Below are 26,935 nucleotides of genomic sequence, written 5' to 3' on the forward strand. Positions count from 1 at the left end.
GAACTAACCGACCTTATTGAAGATGGCAATGGGATAAGACAGGGAGATTCCCTGAGTCCTCTATTGTTCAACCTGATTATGGACGAAATAATAAAAACAGTAAGAACTAAAAAAGGATACCAAATGGGAGAAAAACAATTTAAAATAATCTGCTATGCAGACAACGCAATACTACTCTCTCAAAGAGAAGATGATTTACAACGTATGCTGCACCAATTTAGTATAACCGCCAGAAAATTTAACATGTTAATTTCCCCAAAAAAGACAAAATGCATGGTTACCACAGCAAATTTACTAAGATGTAAATTGGATCTGGAAGGTCAGATAATAGAACAAGTGATGGAGTTTAAATATCTAGGCATCACATTATCTAGCTACGGAAAGCTCGAAACCGAAGTGGAAGATCAAGTGAATAGAGCAAACAGAGCCGCAGGCTGCTTAAATGAAACAATATGGAGAAATAAAAATATCGGGAAAGAAACGAAAGGCAGAATTTATAAAACAGTCATCAGACCAATAATGACATACGCGGCAGAAACAAGACCTGACACAGAGAGGACAAAAAGAATGTTAGAAACAGCAGAGATGAAAACACTTGGAAAAATTGATGGTAAGACACTATGGGACAGAGCTAGAAGTACAGATATACGATGTATATGCAAGGTGGAGAACATCAAGAACTGGGTAAGAAAGATAAGAGTAGAATGGAACGATCATATAAGCCGAATGACAACAAATAGAGTAGTAAAGATGGCAAGAGACGGTCCCCCAATAGGAAGACGATCAGTAGGAAGACCACGAAAACGATGGAACGGCAACTTACTGGAGGCACATTGAAAAACAGACAGAGTCATGTCTATATAAAAAGAAGAAGAAGAAGAAGACTTTGACTTTTGTTTGTGTTGGCGCCGCTCTCTTGTGCAATAGTGGAACTCAATACATATTATTTTTGATTTAATTATCAAGAAAATTTAAATATTCGGCGACTATCGCAGTTCTAATTAAAAAGCGCGATAATTGCTTGATATATTTTAAAATTTGTTTACATATGTATGACACTTGTTTCTGGTCTGAATACAAATAGAAATGTGTGATAAGTTATACACACAGAATCTAAATACTTGTATTTCAGATTCGCTTTTATGAACTTTATTTATATTTACGTTATACTTAATACAGTGTTTACTTGATACTTGATGATTATTAACAAATATTAATTATTAATAATAATAATAATAGATTACTGTGTATATACAGTGTAAACGTTTGAGTTGAAAACTTCAAAATGTCTTTATTGGATTTAAGCAAAATATGCATAGATAGGTCGATTTTTAAATTTTGTTTTGCTTTTATTTTTTACTGGGTTATAGCTTTTGAAACTTATGATTTTCAGTCAAAATTGAAAAGACAATGGGAGCAAACAAGCAAGCAAGAGTTTAACCCAGCCTGAGAGACTTGCACACACATTAAGTATGACATTAGGGTGACACAATTCATTAGAGCAAGGAGGATTAACTCCACTTTCCCCCTGATAGCGCTCTGATGCGCTATAGAGGCTATCTAATCAGCAAATCGCTTGTCATGTGGGAGTCCTGGCTACAAGCTCTATATTCCCGCTATCTCTAGTGACTTATCATCGATCTGTATTACTTGCTCGGTCCTCGAGTCCTCGCTCTGGGGGACAATTTTGTGATTGTATACCCCATTCTTTTTATCGTATCCATTGCCGTCTGTAGATTTCTTACAGCCATATCCAGGTTCCTATGTTTTATTCCTATAGGAGGCTCATGATACAAGTGGACAGAACAAGTCTGTTGCGAGTGACATGCGCCTACAGGACTCCGCGGCAGCCTTGGGGACCATCACTGGTTGTGTTCCGTTACATGTTCTGGCGGTGGAAAGAAAAGAGCTGTATGAGAGAAGAGGCCCAAACCTTACTATGGCCGAGAGAAAACAGGAAAGGGAAAGGTCAATTGAAAGATAGCAAGAAGAGTGGAACAGCACGTAGGGTGTGGCACAGTGGCTCCGACAGAGGAGGGTCTGGTTTAGCGGGTAGGCGTTCGGGGTAGACTCGGCAACGAGAGGGCATTTTAAAGTATCTCGGGAACTATCGCCGGGAGTACGAAGAATAAATCCTGAACTAAGGTCAGTCAGGCGGCGTCCTGGAATGAGATGTCTTTTCAAGATTCCAGACCCCCCCCCCCCCTCTATAAAGACGAAAAAAAAGATTCCTATGTTTTGCCGCGATTGCTTCTATTTGCTTACATCCAGGAAGGCTGCTTCTGTATATTGCTTATCATTGAATCCAGTAGCTATGTATTCTGTAAGTCTGAGTACTTGTAGTTTGCTGGAATGTTGAGCTTTGAATCCGAATTGTGCTTCTGGGATTAACCCTAGCCTGTTTGTCTCTGATTGGAGTCTGGTTTGGATAACTCGCTCTACTATCTTACTGACTGCTAGAAGCAAGCTGATCGGCCTGTAATTTTGCGGAAATATGTGGTTCTTTCCTGGCTTTGGTATCATGATTACATGGGCTTCCTTTCATCGGTTTTGGGAAGAGCTTGTATCTTAGTATTGCGTTTGTTATGTTTGTCAGATATACAATTGCTTTCAAAGGAAGATACTTCAGGGCTCTGTTAGTGATTTCGTCTGGACCAGGTGCTTTCTTTGGTGAACTTTTTCTGATCAGTTCACTTATTTCTCTTGGTGATTGGGATTTATTATTTCATCTTGTTCTTCGGGCGTTTCTAGTTCTGTTTCTTCGATTTCTTCGATAAAGTCTATGTCTTCGTTTTAGTGATAATTCAGTATACACACTCTCTCAAGATTTCTTTTCATCACCTCGACTTTCTCTTCTACTAAGTAGACGATTCTGTTTCCTCTGGAAGTGGGGGAATGGGTTTTCTCTAGTTTCTTAAAGTTCTTTGGAGCTTCCATATTTCTTGCATATGTTGGCCCCTTTGTCCATTTCTTTTACGTAATTGTCCCTCTGTTGGCTTCTATGTTCTATTAGTGCCTGTTTGACGTGTTGATTCAGTCGGTTTGCCTTATATTTATCTTCCTGATTTCTTGTTCTTCTGGATTTCTTTTTGACTCTGTTCTGTTCCCTTATCATTTCTTTCATTTTCTGATTAATGGCTCTAAATCTTCCCATTTGAATTTTATATTATTCTTCAGTAGTGCTATTCCTTAGTACTTCTTTTATGATGTTTTTAAGCTCTAGGACTTTTTCATCTATTTGTTGTGTATTGTCAATCGTCGGAACGTTTCCAATTCCTATGCTCACTAGTCGTTTGAAGTTAGACCACTTCATTTTTTTTCTTTACCTTGATGTTTTGTGTGCCTATTTCTAGGAGTATAAAGTTGTGGTCTCCTGATCCTTCGTTTAAGGGTCGGATGTCTGTTTGTAGTCCTGGTATTTAGCCACTACTATAACCAAATAGGTTGGTAGAGCATTTCCTGAAAAGTTGGTTGGTTCTATAGGCCCAATTGCCATGGTTTTTTTGTTGTTCACTAAATAATTTAATATTCCTCCGTTTTTGTTTGTAGCTGTATCGTTCCAGTTTAAGGGATCTGGCGTTTAGGTCTCCTATTATTATGGACGGTTCTTCTATGTTCAAGAACGCAGCCAGGTCGTCTTTGCTTAAAGGATCTGTTGGCTTTACGCGTGCTGAAGTGATCCTTATGTCACCTTGTCTCATCTGGACTTTTATTGTTGTTGCTTTCATAGTGTTTAGGGCTGGCGTTTGTTGTAATGTATGGTTTATTCCTTTTCTCACTAGGATAGCAGTTCCTCCTGAATTTGTTCTGTAGTCGTTACTTTAGATGTCGTATCGTGGAAACTTGATGTTGATGGTATGAGTTAGTTTGGTTTCTTGTAATGCTACAACATCCATTTCATATCTGTTTATTAGTTCGACCAGCACGTTTGCAAGGACGATGGGATTTTAATAACAAATTCAAAAATTAAATTAATTTAAAAATTCGAATGTGCTACTCTAAGAATGACGAATATTAAAAGTTTTCGTGGTGCGTTTTATGCAGTAAAAGATAAAATTCTTTAGGATGCATTTCTTTAAAAGTTTTCTACTGTTTAATTACCTAAACATCGCCGTCTAAAAAATTCAGACATGATGTCATAGCAATTTCTGTAAAATGTTACTTCTTCAAAACAGAACGTCCCAGTATGTCAACAAATCTTTTTAAAAGCACTACATGTTACGAAACATGAGCATGCATACATCGTGAAATCATTTCTCAAAACCAGTGAAACAACATTGGAGAAAATGGGAGGTGATAGAAAAACTGTCAGACAGATAGCTCTCCAAAAATTTAATAATACTTTTAAAAGTTCGCATTATTGTCGATCCTCTTTAAGTAGACGTTACTTTTCTTAGGATTTATCTATAGAAAAATATGTAAAATTTACAATAATCAGTGTGCATCACAGGAAAAGGTAAAGCTGTCGTACATTCGAATGCTTTTTAATACTAAGTATAACCTAAGCTGTACTACTCCACGTATTGACGTGTGTTTCCTGTGCATAGAACCACCGAACATAGAACTCACAAAAAAGATTAAAAGAAGAAAAAAATAGTCGTTGAAAATTGCATTCATTCAAAGCAAGAGCTAGTGCATTTCTTGAGTTTTTCTCTACTTTTCGACTGTCAAAAAGGCCTCATTTTTTCAAAGGTTCCTGATCAAAATGCGTATTATTCTAGACAGTTGTATCTATACAATTTTACTATTGTTCTAAGTTCTATATAGGGACATCCCAATCTAAGCTTATCAAGCAATTCTCTATTATTGGACTGAAAAGCGCTCAAAAAAGCTGCCAAAAAAGCCTCATTCTTTCAAAGGTTTCTTATCAAAATGCGTATTATTCTAGACAGTTGTATCCATGATATTATGACTAGAGTAATGACTAACAAGATAAGATATTGCGCATATTGAAGAGAGGGGATATTGAAGTCGTGTGGTCGTGACGTAGTTGGAGAGTGATAATTATGTCCGTTTAGTTTGAATGGTTCGCGGTTGTTGGCTAAGATTATTTTATATTTTATCTGTGTAAAAGTGAGATCTACATTACGTGTACACATGATGTGTGCCGGTTTCAATTGTGATAACGATAATCAAATTAAAGGTTCTGCTGGTGAAATTAGATTTTTTTCGGCTTCCCATCCTAAAGATAATGATTTATCTAAGAAATGGGACCATTTTTGTCGCCGGTTTGACAAATTCAATGTGCTTACTGTAAGAATCTGTTCTGTACATTTTACCAGTGATGATTTTGAAAGAGATTTCAAGGCGGAATTATTAGAATATGCCAGCAAGAATGGAAAAAATTTGAAACAGGATTTAGTACCTTCCCTTTTAGGAAACAGATTAGAGGAACCCTGTAAAAAATTACGTAATGCTGGATTAGTAGAGAGAAATTAAAAAAAAATAATGTTATTAGAGAAGGAAACAACGTAGGTATTTTGTGTAACAATTTGGTTTCTTAATTTTTTCTGAATGTTTTTAGGTGAACTCTATAAGGTGAAATGTCGGGAAATAATTCTCGAACTTGCAGAAAATGTCAATTTAGATGAAAGTGTCATACAGCTTTTTTTGAAGTTGTTTGTATTTTAGAATTAGAAAATTAAATATTGAGTTGAAAGAGACTGCCAGGACACGCAAACGAAAATTTAATAAAATAATTCAATGATTACAAAAAACACCAGTGGCTATTTTCTATTCAGATTACAGTAATTTTGTTAGGCAGTTAATTTTAATTATTGTTTCTCGGTAGTTTCATCCCCGATTAAACGTTATCAAGAATGAATTCTTCATTAATTTTAACCGTTTGGAAATATTTTGATATTGAGTTGTTTAACATTTAAAAAAATAAAATCTTAAATGTACCAACTGGGAGTAAATCCAGTGCAAAGAAATTTTCTAAATTGTTTCCAAAAATTGTTATTGACTATTTGTAAAGTAGGCCGGTTAAATATTTTAATAGGCCTTTGTATACTCTAGATTTTAACCGGGAACCTTAACGAGGCCTTATTTCCTCCAATATATTTATGTCCGTCCGAAGACCAAGACACTGGTAACATGCACCTACTGAAATTACCTATTATATTATTTTATAGTGATTAATTATCTGTAATTGGTAAAACAAATTTATCGTGACACTAAAATTTTTTCGAATACCTATATTGAAGTTTAATTTGTATATTGAACATATTTGAAAATGTTTATTTTTGTATAAATCAATAAATAATAATCTTTTCCGTCGACCGTCCATTTATGATTAATTTTAACACCCTCAAAATCATTGATTAATGACCCCTATTAATGAATGATTTTCTATTAATGAACGATTTCATTATAGGCAATACAACATACATTGCTTGTATAAATTAATTTAACCACATTTAACGCTCTGTGATTGGCAGTTACCTGTGGTGTAGGCAACCAAACATACCTATTTATATTCCCACTAAAAAATTATTTAAAATGAAGTAGCCGCTGTAAGTACTGTCTGTCATTGTATGTCATTATTTATCGTTAAGTAAATAAAAATTTAAACTAAGATATTTTTATTTCTGAAAAGTACGGTCGACGGAAAAGTTTTGTAACGAACTCGTGAATTAAAATGGTGATTAACAATCTCGAACATTAACGCACTCGCTTCGCTCGCGCGTTAATATATCTCAATTGTTAATCGCCCTTATTAATACACTTGTTGGTTAAATAACTAAATAAATAGTTTTTCGTACACACAAGATATCCTTGTGTGTATGATCATTGTCATTATTAAACCTCTTAAACTTATTTTAGTCTAGTTTCTTCACAACACAAAAAATTCGTTTAATATTATTTTGATAATTAAATAATTTCATCACAGAATGCATACAAATCCCATTTAACTTAAACAAAAATTCAAATTCAACTCTCCAATTAAGTAAATCATGCGCGAACAGGGCGTATTTGCGATACGGGAGGATCCTATCTTGTCATTTATAGTATCATGGTTGTATCTATATAATTTTACTATTGTTCTATATAGGGATATCCCAATGTAAGATTACCGAAAAAATTGTATTTTCCTATTATTTGACTAAAAACGAGTTTGGGAAAGGTTCCAATGAAGTTTCTTCCGCTGTATTTGACAGGCTAAATAAAGTCAATTTTGATATTGCTACCGTCAGGTTGATGGCATATGGGTGCAGTGGATAAAACAAGAACACCACGCTCATTGGAATGTGTTGCAAATGACTGTCAGAAAGAACTCCATAACATATCCAGAATGTAGAAGTGATTTTACCGGTGGCAGGTCATTCCTTTTTGCCTGCTGATAGAATATTCGGTAATATTGAAAATTATGTTAAAAATGTATACTATTCCGGTCAAATTAAATGTTTTACAAGTGTATGGCCCAACCATCAATAAACCAGAAGAAGAGGTAGAGCAATTCTATGAGTTGTTGATAAATTCACTTAAACAAATTAAAAAAGAAGATATAACTATTATTATGGGTGACTTGAATGCGAAAATTGGTAACGGGAAAAGCAGTGGATTAATTGGTGATTTTAGTCTGGGGAAGAGAAAGATTAAAACTATTTGTAGAGGAAGAAAAATTTGCAATACTAAATACGTTTTTCAAACTACCACCAAGACGTTTGTATACTTGGATCTCTTCGCAAGATCAACCAGGAAACATAATAAGGAATCAAATTGATTACATAATGGTGAACTAGAAATTCTGTTATGGATGCCTATCAGTTAAAAATTACCCCAGTGCTGACGTATCGTCAGATCATATTTCTACTATTGGTAAATTTAGGTTTAGATTTAAAAAGTTTACAAGAAAGAATAGTAACAAAAAATGTGATATGAGAAGACTAAAAGATAAGGAAACATAGGAGACAGTCACACGGATTCTTTCAGAAAAGCCAAGTAATATGGAGTAAACATACGATTCAGAAAACTCACTCTAATATATATGTGAAACTTTTAACAAGATCAGAGAAGAACATCTAATAGAAAATAAAGAGAAGCGGAAAAGTTGGATGAATGACAATATACTACAACTCATGGAAGAAAGAAAAAATCAAAGAATAATAAAAGAATGTACAAAAATATTCAGAGTCAAACAAGAACCGAAATACGAAAGGCCAAAGAAAATTGGTTAAAAACACAGTGCGAAGAGATAGAGTTGTTGGAACAAAAACACGATACATTTAATATGCATAAAAAGTTAAAACAAGCAGCTGGTCTTCAAAAATCCAACATAGCTAACAAAACTGCAAGATCAACAGGGGAACATCATCACAGATGAAAATCAAGAAATATGCATATGGACCAAATATATACAAGAATTCTTTGATGAAAATAGGTCCGAACAACCACCGTCCTACACATGTAGCGACCATTTACCAATCACATCAGATAAAATGGAAAAAGCAATATGACAACTAAAAGATGGCAAAGCTCCTGGAACTGACAATGTATATGCTGAACTCATAAAGCTATTTAACACCGACATTACTCAACGACTAAAAAAAATATTCAATGACATTTATATTTAAACGGAGTAATACCAAGATCATGGCTGAAGTCAACGTTTATTGCTCTAATAAAAGAAAACAAAATCCATATTCTACAATGATTTCCGGACCATCAGCTTAATGAGCCATATTTTAAAGTTACAGCGGTATTATACCTCGATATACGAGCGCCCTAATATACGAGTGTTTTGAGATACGAGCCGCGGAGCGAGCGATATTTTCCTTTGAGATGAGAGCAAGATTTGAGATACGAGGAATCGGTTTTTATTCAAACTCATACCTCTTATTTGACTACTTCTAATTTGCTTTATAAATAAAAGGTAGTTTTACTGGTAATAGATAATTACGGCCTCGCTATAAAGATCATTTTACGGGTCTGTACGTGACTATTACTTGGACGACAAATTAAATGGTCATTGGAAAAATTCGGATTTTAATACTAACCATACTGCACTCTCGATGTCGGTTTAATTAACAATGTGTAAATTTTTACTATAGACCTCAGTCTGTCTGCTTTGCTTGTTTCCCTCAGTTTCGAATTATTGTAGATAAGTTGGGTTCGCGTTTTGTGCTTTTTGTACGTTACCATATTACATTTATTTTTACAACCATTGGTTCGAAGAAGAAGATGATGTCTATTGAACTAAAACGTGAAATCATTGAAAAATATGAGCAAGGTGTACAAGTAATTGACTTGGCGAAGATGTACGGGCGTACCACATCAATGATAATATGTACTGTACTTAAACGGAAGGAGGTGATAAATGGTATAATGCCAGCTAAGGGCGTTACAATAATTTCTAAGCTCCAGACTTCTTTCCATGAAAAGTTGGAGAAACTACTAATGGTATGGGTGACAGAGAAGCAGCTTCAAGGAAGAACCTTAACACAAAGCATCATATGTGAGAAGACACGAGCGATTTACGAAGATTTGCTGAAGCAGATCCCACACACTTCCACAAATGATGAATCGGAAGACTCGTTTAAAGCCAGTTGGGGCTGGTTTCACAACTTTACAAAAAGAACCAGCATTCACTCCGTCTTTAGGCATGGTGAGGCAGCAAGTTCGGATGTGAAAGCAGCTGAGGTTTACATCAAAACGTTTTCCGACCTAATAGAAACCAAAGGATACATCCCCCAGCAAGTCTTCAACTGTGACGAGACAGGGCTTTTCTGGAAAAAGATGCCGAATAGGACTTACATAATGACAGAGGAGAAGACGATGCCTGGTCACAAACCTATGAAAGATAGATTAACTCTACTACATTGTGCCCATGCGAGTGGCGACTGTAAAATCAAACCTCTTCTAGTGTACCATTCAGAAAATTCCAGAGCTTTTAAGTTACATAAGATTTAAAAAAAAACTGCCAGTTATGTGGAGGGCAAATCCAAAGGCGTGGGTCAACAGGAAATTCTTTGTGGAGTGGATAAACTTGGTGTTTGCCGCTTCTGTTAAAAAATATCTACAGCAAAACAACCTACCCATGCAAATCCTTCTTGTCCTCGATAATGCCCCTTCTCACCTACCATATCTCGGAGATGATTTACTCCAAGAGTTCAAGTTTATAAAGATTCTCTACCTACCAGCCAACACCACTCCTATCTTGCAGCCCATGGATCAGCCAGTGATTTCTAATTTTAAGAAGTTGTATACCAAACACATTTTTCGGCACTGATTTGAGGTGACGGAGAACACAAACCTTACCCTTCGAGAGTTTTGGAAGAACCACTTTAACATAGTAATATGCCTAAGAATTATTGAGCAGGCCTGGCTAGGTGTTACAACAAGGACCTTAACCTCTGCGTAGATGAAAGGGCCTGCGAAGGACTGGAACCTGAAGTGTCAGTGGTAGAAGAGATTGTTTCTCTTGGAAAACAAAAAATAGATGTGAACGAACTTGTCGAAGAACAGTCTCAGGAGCTGTCAACCGAGGAGTTAGACGAACTACATTCGCAGCAGCCTACGGTGGTTCAACGAAAAATTAGTTTTGAAGAGGAGCCAGAATTGGAAGACGTTGGACAGTTTTTTTAAACGATCTGCAGATGAAAATGAGCAAAGTGTGACGAAAAAAGTGACGACCACTGACGAAAATTAAGCGCTTCCGTGAGCATTTCACTTTTTCTTATGTTTTTACAGAATATGTATGTATTTTTTGTTACTTATAAATAAATGTTTCTTCTTCTAAATACATTTTTCTTATTTAAAAACACTTAACAAAAATAACTAACGTGTTTTTTTTGGGACTGGAACGGATTAATGACATTTCAGTTAATTTCAATGGGGAAAATTGCTTTGACATACGAGCAATTTGACATACGAGCAAAATTACGGAACGAATTACACTCGTATGTCGAGGTACCACTGTATTTCTAAAAATTATACATCAAAGGATATATAGGCTATGTGAAGAAAAAATTAGTGGTACACAGTACACAGTTTGGTTTCCGGAACGCAGTGGGTACGAGAGAGGCTCTCTTTAGTATGCAAGTGCTATTTGAACGATGTAGAGATGGGAATTGCAATATTTATGAATGCTTCATCGATTATCATAAAGCATTTAATACAGTTAAGCACAAGCTGATGGAAATATTAACAAATATTGGAATAAACACATGTGATCTAAGAATCCATAGCAATGTTTACTGGAATTAAACATCGTCTATTCGTACAGAGGCAGGAGAAGCCGATGATATCAAAATCAAACGTGGGGTCCGACAGGGATGTATACTATCACCCTGGCTGTTTAACATATACTCTGAGGAAATATTTCAAGAAGCAGTAGAGGATATTGAAGCCGGAATTCGAATTAACGGAAAATGTATAATAATAATCTAATAACATCAGATACGCGGATGACACGGCGGTATTCGCTGACAGTTATGAAGCCCTCCAGGAGTTAATGATAATAAAAAGAATCACAGAAGAGAATCAGAGATATGGACTTTCACTAAACATTAAGAAAACAAAATGTATGATGATCTCTATGAAGGAACAGCAAATTAAAATAATCAGTGTGAACTGTCAACGAATAGAAAGGGTAAAAACATACACCTACCTTGGTACGAACGTCAATGAAAATTGGGACCATTATCTAGAAATAAAATGTAGGATAGAGAAGGCAAGACCTGCATTTCAAAAAATGGCTAAGCTATTCAAATGCCATGATTTATCAGTACCCATAAAATCAGGTTACTACGATATTATATCTTTCCTATATTGTTGTACGGAGCTGAGTCATGGACTCTCACAGACGCCACCTGCAAGAAAATTAAGGCTTTCAAAATGTGGCTTTATCGTCGAATCCTGAAGATATTCTATACCGACCACGATACTAACCAGGTCGTTTTATTAAGAATACAGAGGAAAAGAATTGTTAACCACAATAAAAACAGCCAAAATCGAATACCTCGGTCACATCATGAGGAACAGCGAAAGATATGGGTTGCTGCAATCAATTAAGGAAGGAAAAGTACAAGGAAAATGCGGACCAGGAAAGTGAAGAATTTCTTGGCTGAAAAATCTACGTACGTGGTACAAAACACAACAACCACAAATCTTTTCAGAGCAGCAGTTTGCAAAGTGCAGATTGTCATGATGGTCGCCAACATCCGAAGCGGAACGGCACTACAAGAAGAAGATGTTAAAAAGTTACAAGTTATAACTGAACCAAAAACTTTATCTGGAAAGGAACTTTTTTTTAAACTCAAAACGTTTTGTGCTATATAAAATAGAAAATTTAGAAATTTTTACATTAAAAGTGAATTGTATCACAATATTTGTACTATATTAAAACTTTAAAAGTATTCTAAACAACAAATAAACATTCCAAAACTTAACTATGTTGATAAACTTCTCATAAAACACTTTGGTGCCACTTGGAGGTCTCTCAAAGAACTTAAATTTTATACTGCTGTTCTCTCCAAAAATTACAACATCCAACAGCCAGAACAGTAAGAGAGAGAATCGTTTGACCTTGAAGAAGTAGAAAAAATACTTTGCCAATTTATTGAAGAAATTCCTTATGCACCTGTATAATATTATGCTCGATAATATGTTTTAAATTACATCATATTGACATTTATTTGAATAGTAATATTATTTATAATATTCTAAAATAGATTTTCTTATTTTTTTTTTCAAAAATTGGTAAGAATTTAGGTACAGTTAGTTCATATTGTGTCGTATTTTACCATAATTTACTTTCATTAGAAATTATATTTCTTGTATATTTTATCAAAAGTGAAAATTGTGAAGATACTAGGACCTTTTGATACTAGTACCCTCTACAAGTAATAAGATAAGAATGATACAGATTGTAATATCAAAACTAATAAAGAAAGAAAAAATATATGACAAGATTATACATTAGAGATTAGATCTACGAATACCTACTTATTAAGAAAAAAAATTTAAACAAGCAGTTTCTCCAGTTATTAACCATTTCATTGATGGGGAAGCACTAAAAATGTAAATTTACATTTTTACCAATGTTTTTACCTGTCTGTTTTATTATAATTACGGCTCTAATAGAATAGGAGACCTTGAACTTAGTTCTGACAACTTTTTTTCTAATTTTCTAAACATGTTTCTGGGAATAATATTGTTCAAGCAAATAAAAATTTATATTTTTATTCAATTTCAATATCCTCAAGACTCGGTTAAAACTAAACCAGATAATTCCAGTTTACAAAGGGCTATGCCATTAATATAATTAGTTAAAAGGTGACACACCCAATAACAAAAATAAACTTTACTTACTCGGAATCTGTTGTGGAAAAACATATTCAGTTAGACACGCAACCAGAATCAAAACTAAAACATTTTTATACTGGTTTGACATGGTGGCACACTAATTAGAAAAAAATTAGGGCACTTCTACCTAGATGTGTTTACTGCTTAACCTATCTATACAACTAATTAAAAATTGTTCATTTCGCAAATGCCCAGGCAAATAATCTAATCTAATCTTATACGTAGATAATTGATTTCTAATTAAATTAACTGAGGTTTAAATTGGTTTTATTTTTTTACACAAAATCTACTTTACTATACTGATGGCCAAAGAAATAAGCTTTCTTATCTTTTTTGTTTTTGCAAAAAAAAAAGAAAAAACTCAAGAGAAGATAGCGAGGTAAAAACTTAACTATTCACATATTATATCTTTAGATAAAACTTACAAGGAAATACTTTTGATCCAAATAAATATCTGTATACAAAATGTTGCATTTATTTTGGCCATCAGTATATTTTTTTTGATAGTATCAAGGAGTCCAATAAATAATGAACATCTAACCCTTGGTGGACAGCAAATAGAGAGAGTGACAAAATATAAATATCTGGGAGCTTACGTCAACACAGAATTAGATCCAGACCAAGATATCAGGGTACGAATAGAAATGGCAAGGGCAGCGTTCTTAAAATTCAAGCAATTGTTCTGTCACAAAAATCTGAATACTGCGCTGAGACTGAGGTTTGTTGAATGTTACGTCTGGTCCAAACTATTGTACGGGGTAGAAACATGGACGTTAAAAGCGCAAATAGTTAAGAAACTTGAAGCCTTTGAACTTTGAATATACTTGAGAATGTTGAGAATTCCATGGACTGCTAGGGTCACCAATGAGGAAGTGCTGAGAAGTATGGGTCGAGACAAAAAATTGTTGAGAACAATAAAAATACGCAAGACTGCATACTTTGGACACATACTGAGGAATGATAAATATAGTCTTCTGCAGGTCATCATGCAGGATAGAGTCAATGGCAAAAAGGGAATAGGTAGAAAGAGGAAGTCATGGCTACGAAATATTCGAGACTGGACAAAAATGACTGTAGACGAATTATTCCACGTTGTAAAAGACAGAGAAACTTTTAGCAATGTGGTCGCCAACCTCCGTTAATGGGGACGGCATGGGAAGAAGAAGATCAGTATATTTAATTAACAGTAATAACAGAAATAACTCCATACGAAATCAAAACGACACTTTTAGAAATGGAAAATAACAAATTCGCAGCACGTCAATTGTGTAATGTTGTTATCAATGTTCCAGCTGATTATGTCCAAGTATGTAAATCTACTCGGAAAGAACACTAGAGTTCCTTAAAGTTCTAGATATTCGCGATTTAAAATATAGTCCTAATGGTGACATCTTCTACAAATTAAAATTTAGCGATGAGTGGACAGAACTGCCCCAAAGAAAAAATGCAGCACAGTCAAAAAAATAATCAAGAGTTAGACCAACTATACTTTGACCGCATACCAATTACAGCACTCAAATATAATGACTAACCACTACCGCGACTTTTATGATAAACTTCCATTTTGCAGTTAAATCATTTAAATAATTTGTTAATTTTGTCATTGCGGATAATAAATTTAATTTAATAAATAAGTATTACTTTTTTTATTTCAGAGAAATGTTGCTAACTCCACTTATTTAACGATACTTATTGTATGTGATAAACTGCTAACTCCTATTTATTTATATTAAAATAAAAGTATACGCGGTAGATATCTGTTTTATAAAATTAAATGTTATTTAAGTTAGTCTTAAATGGTTTTAAACGTCGAAATTTACTTTATACAAAAATCTGCATTTGAGGCATTTTTCCTGCCCCTGTAAATTTACTGAAAATGGAGTTAGCAGATTATCACTCTTAGCCGACGAAATTCTGTATAGAGCGAGGAGTACAGCAAGGAGACACAGTCTCTCCAAAGCTATTTACGACGATTTTAGAAGATACTTGTAAGAAGGAACATCTGAACGAGCATGGTATCAACATAAATGGAGAGAAGCTCAGTCATTTGAGATTTGCAGATGACATTCGGTTGGGCAGAGATAACCAGACATGTGAGCTCCCACGTCGCATAGGATTAGCCTGGGCAGCGTTTGGTAAATTAAACTATGTATTTAAATCGGATCTACCCATATGCCTCAAAAGGAAAATCTTTGACCAATGTGTGTTCCTGTACTCACTTATGGAGCGGAAACATTAACACTCACAAAAAAGGTAGTGAATAAGATTCGCGTGACTCCTCAGAGGGCTATGGAGCGCCAGATATTGGGTGTCTCTCTGAGAGACCGAATCCCAAACGAAGAAATACGTCGTAAAACAAAAACAACAGACGCTATCAAAAAAATCGCGTCGTTAAAATGGAATTGAGCAGGACACATCGCCAGATTATCAGACATACGATGGACAAAACATATTTTAGAGTGGAGATCAAGGCAAGAAGCAATACGGAGCAGAGAAAGCCCACCACCTAGATGGACTGACGACCTAACGCGTGTTAGCATTAATTGGATGCAAGCCGCACAAGACAGAGACAGATGGAAAGAACTGAGGGAGATCTATGTACAGCAGTGGAAACATACAGGTTGATGATAATGATGAATAATAGTAGATCCTCTGTACGTCGAACATGAAGGGAGACGCCAAAACATTCGAGTTATAGAGTTTCGACTTACGGAGGATTTCAACTTGGCCGGATTTTGATTCGACATTAAGAGGTTGAGATTCATTCTTACTAATTTTGAGTTAGAGAGGTGAAACAAATAGAAATTTCGCTTGACTCTCAGTCATAGTAAACAGTTGGAAGAGTCCATTTACGCAACGAGGAGAATCGCGTAAATGTCGCATAATAATATTTAAATTTTAAAAATACAGAAAACATAGTATGAATCTTCTCGCTAGTCTACAGTACCACCTACTGTACCACTTTTTTGCTTTAGATAATTCGATTGTTCCCTATCTATAGGATTGTGTAAGGTATAAAGAGCAGAAAATTCTTTTCATTTAGAGTTGCTGCTTTGCTGTATAAAATTCCGTAGAGTATTCATTGCTGCTCTTGCTTCTGTAAAGGAAACTCATAAAGTACCTACATGTACTATTATTTTAGACTTCTGTGTGATCTAAATTATTAGCGTCGGTTTTCTGAGCTACTGAATCAATAATTTCGTCATCAGATAATGTACCAGAGCAGTTATAACTCAAAAAAGGTGTTTATAAGGTAAAAAGATATATAACATTCTACTTAAAGACTCTCTATAGAGTCCATAATTTATTTATTTTTTAATGTTATGTACCGTATTTAAGTATCATCTTTAATAAAAACTGAACGTGATTTTAATTGAGTTTGCGGTGATGATTAAAGATAATAAACAATATTAAAATGCTAAAATAATTACAGCTTCCTTACAATTTTATATAGGTATCATATTCAACTAAGTATATTGCTTTAAAGAAGAAGAAACAAATGTAGAGCTGTAGAAAAAACCAAATTAGAGAAGGTTGTGTAATATAAATAAAGTGATTTTAGCTACTTATACAGAGTAACTCATATTTAATCCAAATTCTATACCACTTTTTTATATAAAATGCTGAACAATACAATACAAGTATGTTTACAAACAACCTTCATGTTATGGGAATTGTGAAAATGGGAAGTCATCATAATATAATGACGTTAATTATTTTTCAAACGTTTTAATAATTTTATTTTACATACTTTACTTCTTTTATCCGAACGTAATATCGGACTATTAATTACTTCCAAAAAATTTAATGTTGGTACCATCGGATGGTTGGTACATACATTGGAAAATGTCAACAATTCAAAGTCATTGTCAATTGTCAAGTCGGTTATAGTTAATTGAATGGAAGTTGTCCTCTGTTTACAAATTTAAAAACATGCAAAATATTAGTATTTGTGCATTAATATAAAGTAATAATAATTATTTATAATCTGTATAATACAAAAGCCAAGTCATGGCGGATGCTGCGGCAAGACAACTTCAATATGAGTACAAAGCCGTAAGTATAATTTTATTTTTGAGGTTATGTCAGTTTAACGTAAATTATACGTATTTATTTAAAAACGAAACTTAAACGTTTATGTATATTCTATATATTAATATAAACATTTTTCTAGAACTCAAATCTTGTACTTCAAGCCGATGTACGACTTATAGAGCGTAGAAGCAGGGATGAGGCTACAGGCGAAGTGATGTCCCTTGTTGGGAAGCTCATAGGTACTAAAATGGGAGATAGAGCGCAAAGAACTAAACCAGGGAAAGCTGAAGAACGTAAAGCCAAGTAAGTTTAAATCATATCTTATTTAATTTGTAACTCGACCAAACTTTGATGTAAAGTATAGTATAGATAGGCATGTTCTACCAGCCTAAAATGTATATCTTTCATTTTTACATAACGTAGTGGGATATACCATCATTTATTGTCAAGTATAGACCTCCATTATTATCTGAACTTCTGTGTTCAGTTTTATTATAATCTGCAGCTTAATTTAAACTATTTATTAAAATAATAATTGGTGTAGTGAGCACCCAAGGATTCTTTTATAGTCACTGAGTCTTTATTTATTTCAATTATTATTAAAACAATATCTTCTGTTTACCATTCTTCTAAAGCATCTGTAATTTTATTTTAGAGTCACCCTTTCCCAGATAGTTATTGCCTATTGATGGTTTGTTCCATTTTTTGTCTGCATTACTCTCATCTCTATGTATTTCTTAGTTACTGAAAGTAGGTATTTAACACACTGTATTTGTTTAACTATTTATCTATTATCAACATTTTTATCCCTGGTAATACTTTAACTTGTGTTTCATGTTTTAAATTATATTTTACAATAAAATTATAATTCCATTTTCAACTTTCTTTCCTTAGGCTGGAAGAAATTATTTTACAGAACCATCAAGTGAGTAGGATTTTTTCAGTTTTCGCTCTGAGAATCGTGTGCTGTTGCCAGTTAATTCTGTAAAAACTGTGGCAAGGTTGTAGCCATAGTCAAAATCCACTACCTCTAACTGGGAAATGTATCTCAGACAATTCTTCACAATCATTCTTAATCAAATCTCCTAGAAATCAATCTTGCTTTATATAAAGGTTTACTCTTTTTCATTAACTGTGAATTTATTATTTATAATTCTTGTATATTTTGGTTCATCTACTAATTTCACTGGTTAATTGTGACATAGAGCATCTAACTTTTCTTTAGCATCCTCTACACTTTTGCTTCAACTTCAAGTTCTATTTCTTCATGTGCATAAAATTTCAAAGGTTCTCATTTGAATTATTTTACAAATATCAACCATTATCTAATTTAATATTAGTTCTTTGTTTTGTGATTATACAATACACTACATGTTACATAATTTTGTTTTACTCTGTTTTTGTCCCACTTAAATTTTTTCGTTTCTAGACGCCAAAAAAGGGATGAAGCACAATATGATTTTGCAAGAATGAAAGGTGCAACCCTCCTGTCAGAAGGTGTTGATGAAATGGTAGGAATCATATACAGACCCAAAACACAAGAAACAAGACAAACATATGAAGTTTTACTCAGTTTTTTGCAAGAAGCACTTGGTGACCAACCTAGAGATATCTTGTGTGGAGCAGCTGATGAGGTCTTACAAGTTCTGAAGAATGACAGGCTTAAGGAGCGAGAAAAGAAAAAGGAGACAGAAACGCTATTAGGTAATTATTTTATTTCTAATTACATTTTTATTTATTATAAATCAACATTATTTCAAAACATCCTTAAAATAAAAAAACATGGTATTACAAAAAGTCAATAACTTCTTTTTGATTTAGATAATTTGGTTGTTCTCTACATATAACAGAAAATTCTGGTTCTTCCGAGTTACTGGTGTACTCTATAAAATTCTGTAAAATATTCAATGCTATTCTTGTCTCTTTGTGATGGAAATCCATGGAGCTCATGTAGTATTATTCAAGTCTTCTATGTCATCTAAATCTTAGTATCAGTGTTCTGAGCTACTAAAACAATGAATTCGTCATCAGATAATGTCTCACCAGTCATAAATTTATCATCTCACATAACTAAGTCTTCAATGGATATTCTTGATTCAGACACAACTTTATCCCATTCTGCAGGAGGTGAAATAGAAATATCTTCAGTCTCAGCTTCTAAACATGACAATGGAAAACCACAGTATACATAACAACTTTTTTTCAATATAATGACTTAAGTGTTTAATGGTGCCTTGATTCATAGGCTGTAATTTTGATGTGGTATTGACAGGCTGTACAGTTATCAATGAATAACAAGATTTTTCTTTTTTTTTATCAATATTTATGAGCCAGTTTTTGAAAATTACAGAAGTCATCCATGGTTTTGTAATTGCTTCATATTTCAAAGGTGACATCTTGAAAAACAATGAGGTTGTTAGATTTACTGATGACTAACAGTGAGAGTTCTTCTGTGCCCAACTTGTTTGCTGTTAGCAGAATAGTCAAACGATCCTTGCTAACAGGTATGACTCATATCAGGAAGACATTTAAAAAACAGTCATGTTTCGTCAGCATTGAAGATATTGTCAGTGTCATAACCATGTAACAAATTCTGAAGTTCACCTTTCCATTTGTTACTGGATTCAATGTTGACACTTGCACTTTCCCTATAAACTTTTTTAAAAACAAGTTTATGTCTTCTTTTAAACCTTTAATTCCATTAATTTAGAGTATATTTTGGCTTGTTCTTGTAACAGTTGTCCACTTACATTAATATTTTGGCCCAACACTGCTCAAACCATTTAAATAAGCACTCCTCCAAGCTCAGAGATTCTGCAAGTCTTTGTCTTTTACAAGACAAAATTTGACTGTTTTGAATTTTTTCCATGATGTCTTATTCATTTTTTATTATTGCAGAGAGAGTACTGATTAGTAGGCCAAATTGTTCAGTAACATCTTTCTTCTTTTGACAGTTAGACCAGTTAGAAGTACTTGACTTCTAACTTTTCAGGGATATTCAAAGTTTTCAATTTACTTTTCACCACACTTATTTTGACAGTTGTATTTGTAAACTTTTGTACAAATATGTTTTTTGCTTTCATAAATGTACAGTACATATGTTGGGACTTTCTTTTTGTTGTTGTGCTGTTCTCTTTTTCTGTTCAAAATGAATTTTCAGATGGTGTCTACAAATGAATATCTACTTTAATTATCTGTTTATAGAATAACTATTTCAAAAAATTCCTGAATTATTGTTATTCTACCGTTATTATTATAACATAATTATTACTGGGGTAATATAAAATATTTTTTAATTTTAGGAGCGATAGCAGATGAAAGGTTTGCTTTATTAGTCAACTTAGGCAAGAAAATAACAGATTTTGGAAATGAGGAAAATAAGGGAACCACAGGGGAGGAAAACATTGATGAGGCATATGGTATTAATGTACAATTTCAAGAAGAATCAGAAGAAGAAGATGGTGAAGATATGTATGGTGAAGTTAGGGAAGAAATGGATGAGGAGGAGGGAGAAGAAGCCAAAGAGGATGGTGCTATCCATGCAGAAAATGTAAGTAAACTCTCAACTTGTTAAATATTTTAAGTATTTTAGTGATATGACAGGTTAGCTTTTACTTAAATAATTTAAAATAAAAAATGCGAAAAATTTAACGCGATTTAAAAAAATCAGTATTTTAACATTTATAATTACTGATTTATAATTACTTTTAGGGTAATTTTTCTTGCACTATCTGAAAGTATAAAATGTTATAGAAAAAAAAAAACAACGATGTTACAAAAAAAAAATGTGATTTCGTAAATAGAGTCGAGAATAAGTGAATGACAAGGCAATTACGCCTTGGTTCATAGGTTGAACTAACGCAGTCGTGTTTGGGGGCAAATATTTTTCCGTCAGTACACCTAAAGCATATGCGTTTCAGGATGTGAGGGGGCGTTGTAAATCAACAACACTGCTTTTTGTGGCAAATGGTTTGCTTTTAAGAGCATAGGCGCAAAATTTCGGGCCAATGCTTTTTAAATGCATTCATTTTTTTCGAATCCTGAGAAAACTAATAAATATTTTTGAAAAATTTTAACGCAGCATGAAAGATTACATTTTTACCAGGGCTGAAAGTCCTTAGAATAAACAAAAAGTTTTTTTGAATGGGATATTTGAAATTAAAAATCACACTAAATTTTCTCTTCTTTTTCACCCCTGTAACTTATTAAAATAAACATTATTTTTCACAAATTTTTCAAAAATACTTATTAGTTTTCTCAGGAATCGAAAAAAAATGAATGCATTTAAAAAGCATTGGCCCGAAATTTTGTGCCTACTCTCTTAAATGTTTTTTGACTTCTGGTACAAATTTGACTTCGAACCACTCTTGAAATATTTTTTTATCCATCCACTCTTTCCTTTGGTTGAAGTAATCAACAGGTAGTTTTTCTGCTCTAGTGTCCTTAAAAGATCTAGGTTTTTTTGCCTTGCCAATAACCATCAACTTCAGTTGATGTTATTGGCAACATCAGTCCGAGTTAGAAGGTATTTCCTCAATAGGCCTGATTCTTCTGCATTATAAATTTGTTCGTAGCTCAGATCATTTAAAGAAAGGAACTCTTTGAGTTCAGTTTTAAATTCCTTAACTCACTGTTGGTCACCACTGAGATTCTCTCCATGAAGTCCTATCTCCTTTCTTCGATGGCGTTGCTTAAAGCGAGTTAACCAACCAGATGATCCATCAAAATCCCCTTCTAAGCCCAACATGTCAAAAATCAGCAATCATTGGCGATTGGCAATTATTGGCAAAAATCAGTGATTATTAGATCTGATATGGGTGTACCCATGTTACAAACTTGGGCTATCCATTCTACCAACGCCATTTCTAATTCTGCATAAGATGAAGTTCTCATTGTTTTTCTTTTCTTCATGGCAGAAGAGTTCTGACATTGATGCTAATGAAAGAAGTTTTTCCTTTTGTTTTAAAATGTTTTGCACTGTTGATACACCAATACTATACTAAAGGCACATAAGTTTACGGGAAGCACCGTTTTTAATTTTACTTATAAGTTCTAACTTTTGATTAATTGTCAACACAACTTTTCTTCTTTTCTCGTACATGGCAACAAAACAATAAAAAAATGTACTGTAGCTCAAAATAAAACACTACCTCACAACAACGATCAGCTGAACGAAGCAAGTTAACAACCCCATTCCGCAACTGTCCGGCAGTCATAGTTAAGGTCTTTGTTTCACCACACAGTAGACAAACAATTCAATCATCTATTATAACATAGAAACGATTTGTTATCGTTTTATAACAAAGAAATAATGAAATTAGTCAATCATCTTTGTTGGTTATTTTACACTACAAGAGAATATTATATTTCTGCTTATAATAATAAATTACTATGTTTATAGAGAACAAACTACAATTTTCTTAATTTAAAATCATCTAAATTTAAACCTAAAATCATATATCAATCTAAAATCATATATTGTTATATTATATTTATAACAGTAATGATAATACATAGATCTAGTTTATAAAATAGCAGTTTTTCATTAATATTAAAAAAAAGCTTCTACAGAGTCGCAGACAAACGGAAGTTGAATGAACTTGAAAAACAATTGTAATTATTAATTACTTGTTAAGTCAGAATTACTCAGCTCTAACATTTGTATTAAAATATTTTTGACTTATTTTACAGTTGGGGGGAGTGGAAGAGTTAAAAAAAGAAAAAGCTCTACATCCGTTAGATATTGACGCCTACTGGCTACAACGAAAGCTGTCCAAAATATATGACGATGCCATGGTGTCGCAAGCTAAAGCAGGTGAAGTTCTCAACGTTCTTAGAGATGCCAGTGACGACAGAGAATGTGAAAATCAGTTAGTACTTCTGTTAGGATACGATTGTTTCGATTTTATCAAGCAGCTAAAGAAACACCGACAAATGAGTAAGTCCTCTTCATAAATGTCTATTAAGTTTTCTATTTTGTTCAGTATTATCAGTTAATTTCAAAGCTTCTGCTTTATATCTAATGTCTTCATTTGTTGTACTTGTTTTAAATCATAATAAGACGCAAATATAAAATGTACCCTTTTGAACACAAGTGCACAAATTAGAACAATCACATGGAAGGTTCAAATTCCTGGCACCGGAGAGTAATAATTAGCAATCAAAGCTGTTTGCTTTATATACCTCATATACTTTAGGCCCAAGAAACAGTAAGCTGCTCTGGAAGTATGAAATTAATTATTATACATTTGACACTATTGTAGGCTATAATTCATTTACAATTTTTCAACTGCAAGTGTTTATATGTAATAAAGTTTGTATTTTCTTTCTAGTTCTCTATTGTACTCTTTTGGCCAAATCCCAAAGCGAAACCGAACGTCAGAAAATTAAAGATAAGATGTCGGACGATCAATCTCTAAACCGTATATTGAAACTCCTTGAAACAGGCCGTGGGGACGATGATGACGACGAAGATAGCGAATCCACCTCCCGCCATCGTAGAGGAAAGAATGAAATGGACGATATGGATACTGGCAGCAGTCAGGTTACCGGTTCAAGACATGTTGTTGACTTTGAAGATTTGGTGTTTGCACAGGGATCGCATTTTATGGCAAATAAGAGATGTCAATTGCCTGACGGGTCATTTAGGAAGCAGAGAAAAGGTATTTTCTTTATGTCTAGTTAATATTACTAAAATATTCTTTATAGCAAGTTGCTCCATTTTTATGCAAGTATGTTCTAGTTCAATTTTCAGCCGAATAATTCAATTATTTTTAAATCAGGCACACATCACAGTGGTTATGATCCAGTTATTTTCTTGTATATATAAAAGTGTGTTATAAAGCTCATCATCCTAATGTCACCGATTAATATTTTTTCTAATCAAATTTACATTTGATCCGACTTGGAGGACCAAATATAAAGCTGAATGGAAAAAATAATCGTCTACGACCTCAGAATTAAATTATTTAAACTGCACATCGTAAAAAACATAGTAAACTTATAGGAGAAAAAAATAACTACAAAACAAGATGAATATTGGTAAGTTTGCTTTTCATGGAAGCTGGCGACCACAGACTGTAGATGGAAATATGAAGGTTTATTAAAACTCAGATACTTCATCTTGGTGTTAGGTTCCAGAATTCTGTCAGATTCTTTAATACTCCATTGTATGGGCATATTTAAAAATAATTTTGACTAATGTATTCTTGAATTATTAGTAATAATAATCATTCTTTTTTAAGGTTATGAAGAAGTTCACGTTCCAGCTCTAAAACCGAAACCATTTGGCGATAATGAAAAATTAGTAGCAGTAGACCAACTTCCCAAATATGTCCAACCCGTTTTTGATGGTTTTAAAACCTTGAATCGCATCCAGAGTCGATTAAGTAAAACGGCTTTAGAATCCGACGAAAATTTATTGCTTTGTGCTCCTACTGGTGCAGGTAAAACCAACGTGGCGCTTCTCTGCATGATGCGAGAAATCGGTAAACATATAAACACTGACGGGACTATTAATGCTGATGATTTCAAAATTATTTATGTGGCTCCAATGAGATCTTTAGTACAGGAAATGGTTGGTAATTTTGGTAAAAGACTAGCTAGTTACAATATAACGGTATCTGAGTTGACAGGAGATCATCAGTTAACTAGGGAGCAAATTCAAGCTACTCAAATTATAGTGTGCACTCCCGAAAAGTGGGATATTATCACTAGAAAAGGAGGAGAAAAAACATTTACATCTTTGGTGAGATTAATTATTATTGATGAAATTCATTTATTACATGACGAAAGGGGACCTGTGCTGGAAGCTCTTGTAGCCAGAACAATTCGAATGATTGAATCTACTCAGGAGGATGTGAGATTGGTAGGTCTGTCTGCTACTTTACCAAATTATCAAGATGTAGCAGCTTTCTTAAGGGTCAAATATGATACAGGTCTGTTCCATTTCGATAACAGTTTTAGACCAGTCGCGTTAGAACAGCAGTACATCGGTGTTACCGAGAAAAAAGCTCTGAAACGGTTCCAAGTTATGAACGAAATCGTTTACGAAAAAACCATGGAACATGCGGGCAGAAACCAAGTGTTGATTTTTGTACATTCTAGGAAAGAAACTGGGAAAACTGCCAGGGCTATTCGAGATATGTGTTTAGAGAAGGATACTTTGGGCCAGTTTTTGAGAGAGGGGTCTGCTTCTATGGAGGTACTGAGGACTGAAGCGGAACAAGTAAAAAATCACGAGTTAAAGGATTTATTACCGTATGGGTTTGCTATACATCATGCTGGTATGACTCGAGTCGATAGGACATTGGTGGAAGATTTGTTCGCTGATAGACATATTCAGGTAAGCTTTTTTTTGTATTATTAAAAAGCTTCCAATCATTATTTTATTTTTTATTGAATTTCTTAAAAATTCCTTTATTCTATACAGTAACACTCCTAAATATTTGAATGTATTAGTTCTGGGCATATCTTTTTCTCTGTGCCATCCCTTCTATTTTGTGTTTCTTAGCCAATAGTGAGATGTGGTTGATCAGCTAAAGATTCTTCTCTTCCAGGCAATTCAATAAGGTATCTCCTTTGTCATGATTAATGACTGACTTAACCTGTAGCCAAAATTTGCTATCCGTTTCTTTATCACTGTGCTTTGTTCCTAATTTTGCATTGAAATCTTTGATGATCATTGTTAATTATGTTTTAAGTTCTTCGAGAACCTTTGTTACTTCTTCATATAATACTTCTATATCTTCTTCTGGATATGATGATGTAGAAGCACATACTTGCACTATCTTAACTGACGTTTTTTTCATTTTTAGTATAATATAGATTCTGTCTGAATTTCCTCTAAATGTGCTTACATATTCGGTAATCCTTTTGTTTACTTTGAAACCTCCTCCGTTGTTGCTATTGTCATCGTTACCTGTCTAATAGTGTGTTTCCCGGATTAAGTTGAATTCTCACTTGAGACCAGTGCCTGGTCCATTATATCCCATTTTATTTTAGGTAGCTTTCTCTAATTTTATAATTTTTTCGTATTCATTTATGCATCTTATGTTATATGTGCCTACATTGAATTGTATGATTTTGTTTCGATTGGTTTTCATACGCGAGTTTTTGTTTCCCCCAGAATCTATGAGACAGACTTTCTTTGAGATGTGGAATTTAGCAATAGATGTTCTTTCTACACACCTGGGGTCTTTAGTCACTCTATCCTGATAAAATAATAATATAATATTAAAATATAATAATATAATATAATAATAAAATAATCCAATCTAGTTGATATACTTCGTTGGATAGTCCATCCTGTTTCAAATTCTACCGCATTTGTTTTCTGTTTATGTAGTCAAATGCTTTTTCGAAGTCAATAAACTGTTTAATACATTTTTTTATTTAAAAAGTCATTCAAAACGTCATTTGTCAATATAAATTAGACATGGTATTGTTTAAGGAAGTATAGAGGTGTATTTTTTAGTACACATTAAAATTATTTTGGTGATTGGTAAAAAAAAATGAAGTAAAATGTTGAACGATATTGTTACTGTTACAGATTATAACGGTACTCATAGAACTCCAGACAAGGCTGTCTCGT

The 26,935-nt window shown here is 33.7% G+C and overlaps 2 protein-coding genes across 2 annotated transcripts in view; one reads left to right on the top strand and one right to left on the bottom strand.

Moving 5' to 3' along the window:
• LOC140441158 (transferrin-like) overlaps nucleotides 1-13,488 on the bottom strand; it is a 91,607-nt gene extending 78,119 nt beyond the window's left edge. Inside the window, exon 1 of the mRNA XM_072531629.1 lies at nucleotides 13,315-13,488. Within this exon, the coding sequence (XP_072387730.1) occupies nucleotides 13,315-13,396 (82 nt within the window). The 5' untranslated portion in view covers nucleotides 13,397-13,488. The remainder of the gene's footprint in view (nucleotides 1-13,314) is intronic.
• Nucleotides 13,489-17,179: 3,691 nt separating this feature from the next.
• Brr2 (U5 small nuclear ribonucleoprotein l(3)72Ab) overlaps nucleotides 17,180-26,935 on the top strand; it is a 31,645-nt gene continuing 21,889 nt past the window's right edge. Inside the window, exons 1-7 of the mRNA XM_072531631.1 lie at nucleotides 17,180-17,364; nucleotides 17,483-17,646; nucleotides 18,773-19,047; nucleotides 20,646-20,893; nucleotides 23,035-23,281; nucleotides 23,676-24,005; nucleotides 24,588-25,687. Coding sequence (XP_072387732.1) covers nucleotides 17,320-17,364; nucleotides 17,483-17,646; nucleotides 18,773-19,047; nucleotides 20,646-20,893; nucleotides 23,035-23,281; nucleotides 23,676-24,005; nucleotides 24,588-25,687 — 2,409 coding nt within the window. The 5' untranslated portion in view covers nucleotides 17,180-17,319. The remainder of the gene's footprint in view (nucleotides 17,365-17,482; nucleotides 17,647-18,772; nucleotides 19,048-20,645; nucleotides 20,894-23,034; nucleotides 23,282-23,675; nucleotides 24,006-24,587; nucleotides 25,688-26,935) is intronic.

The sequence above is a fragment of the Diabrotica undecimpunctata genome, chromosome 5 (genome assembly GCF_040954645.1).
Source record: "Diabrotica undecimpunctata isolate CICGRU chromosome 5, icDiaUnde3, whole genome shotgun sequence".
Taxonomy (NCBI): Eukaryota; Metazoa; Arthropoda; class Insecta; order Coleoptera; family Chrysomelidae; genus Diabrotica; species Diabrotica undecimpunctata.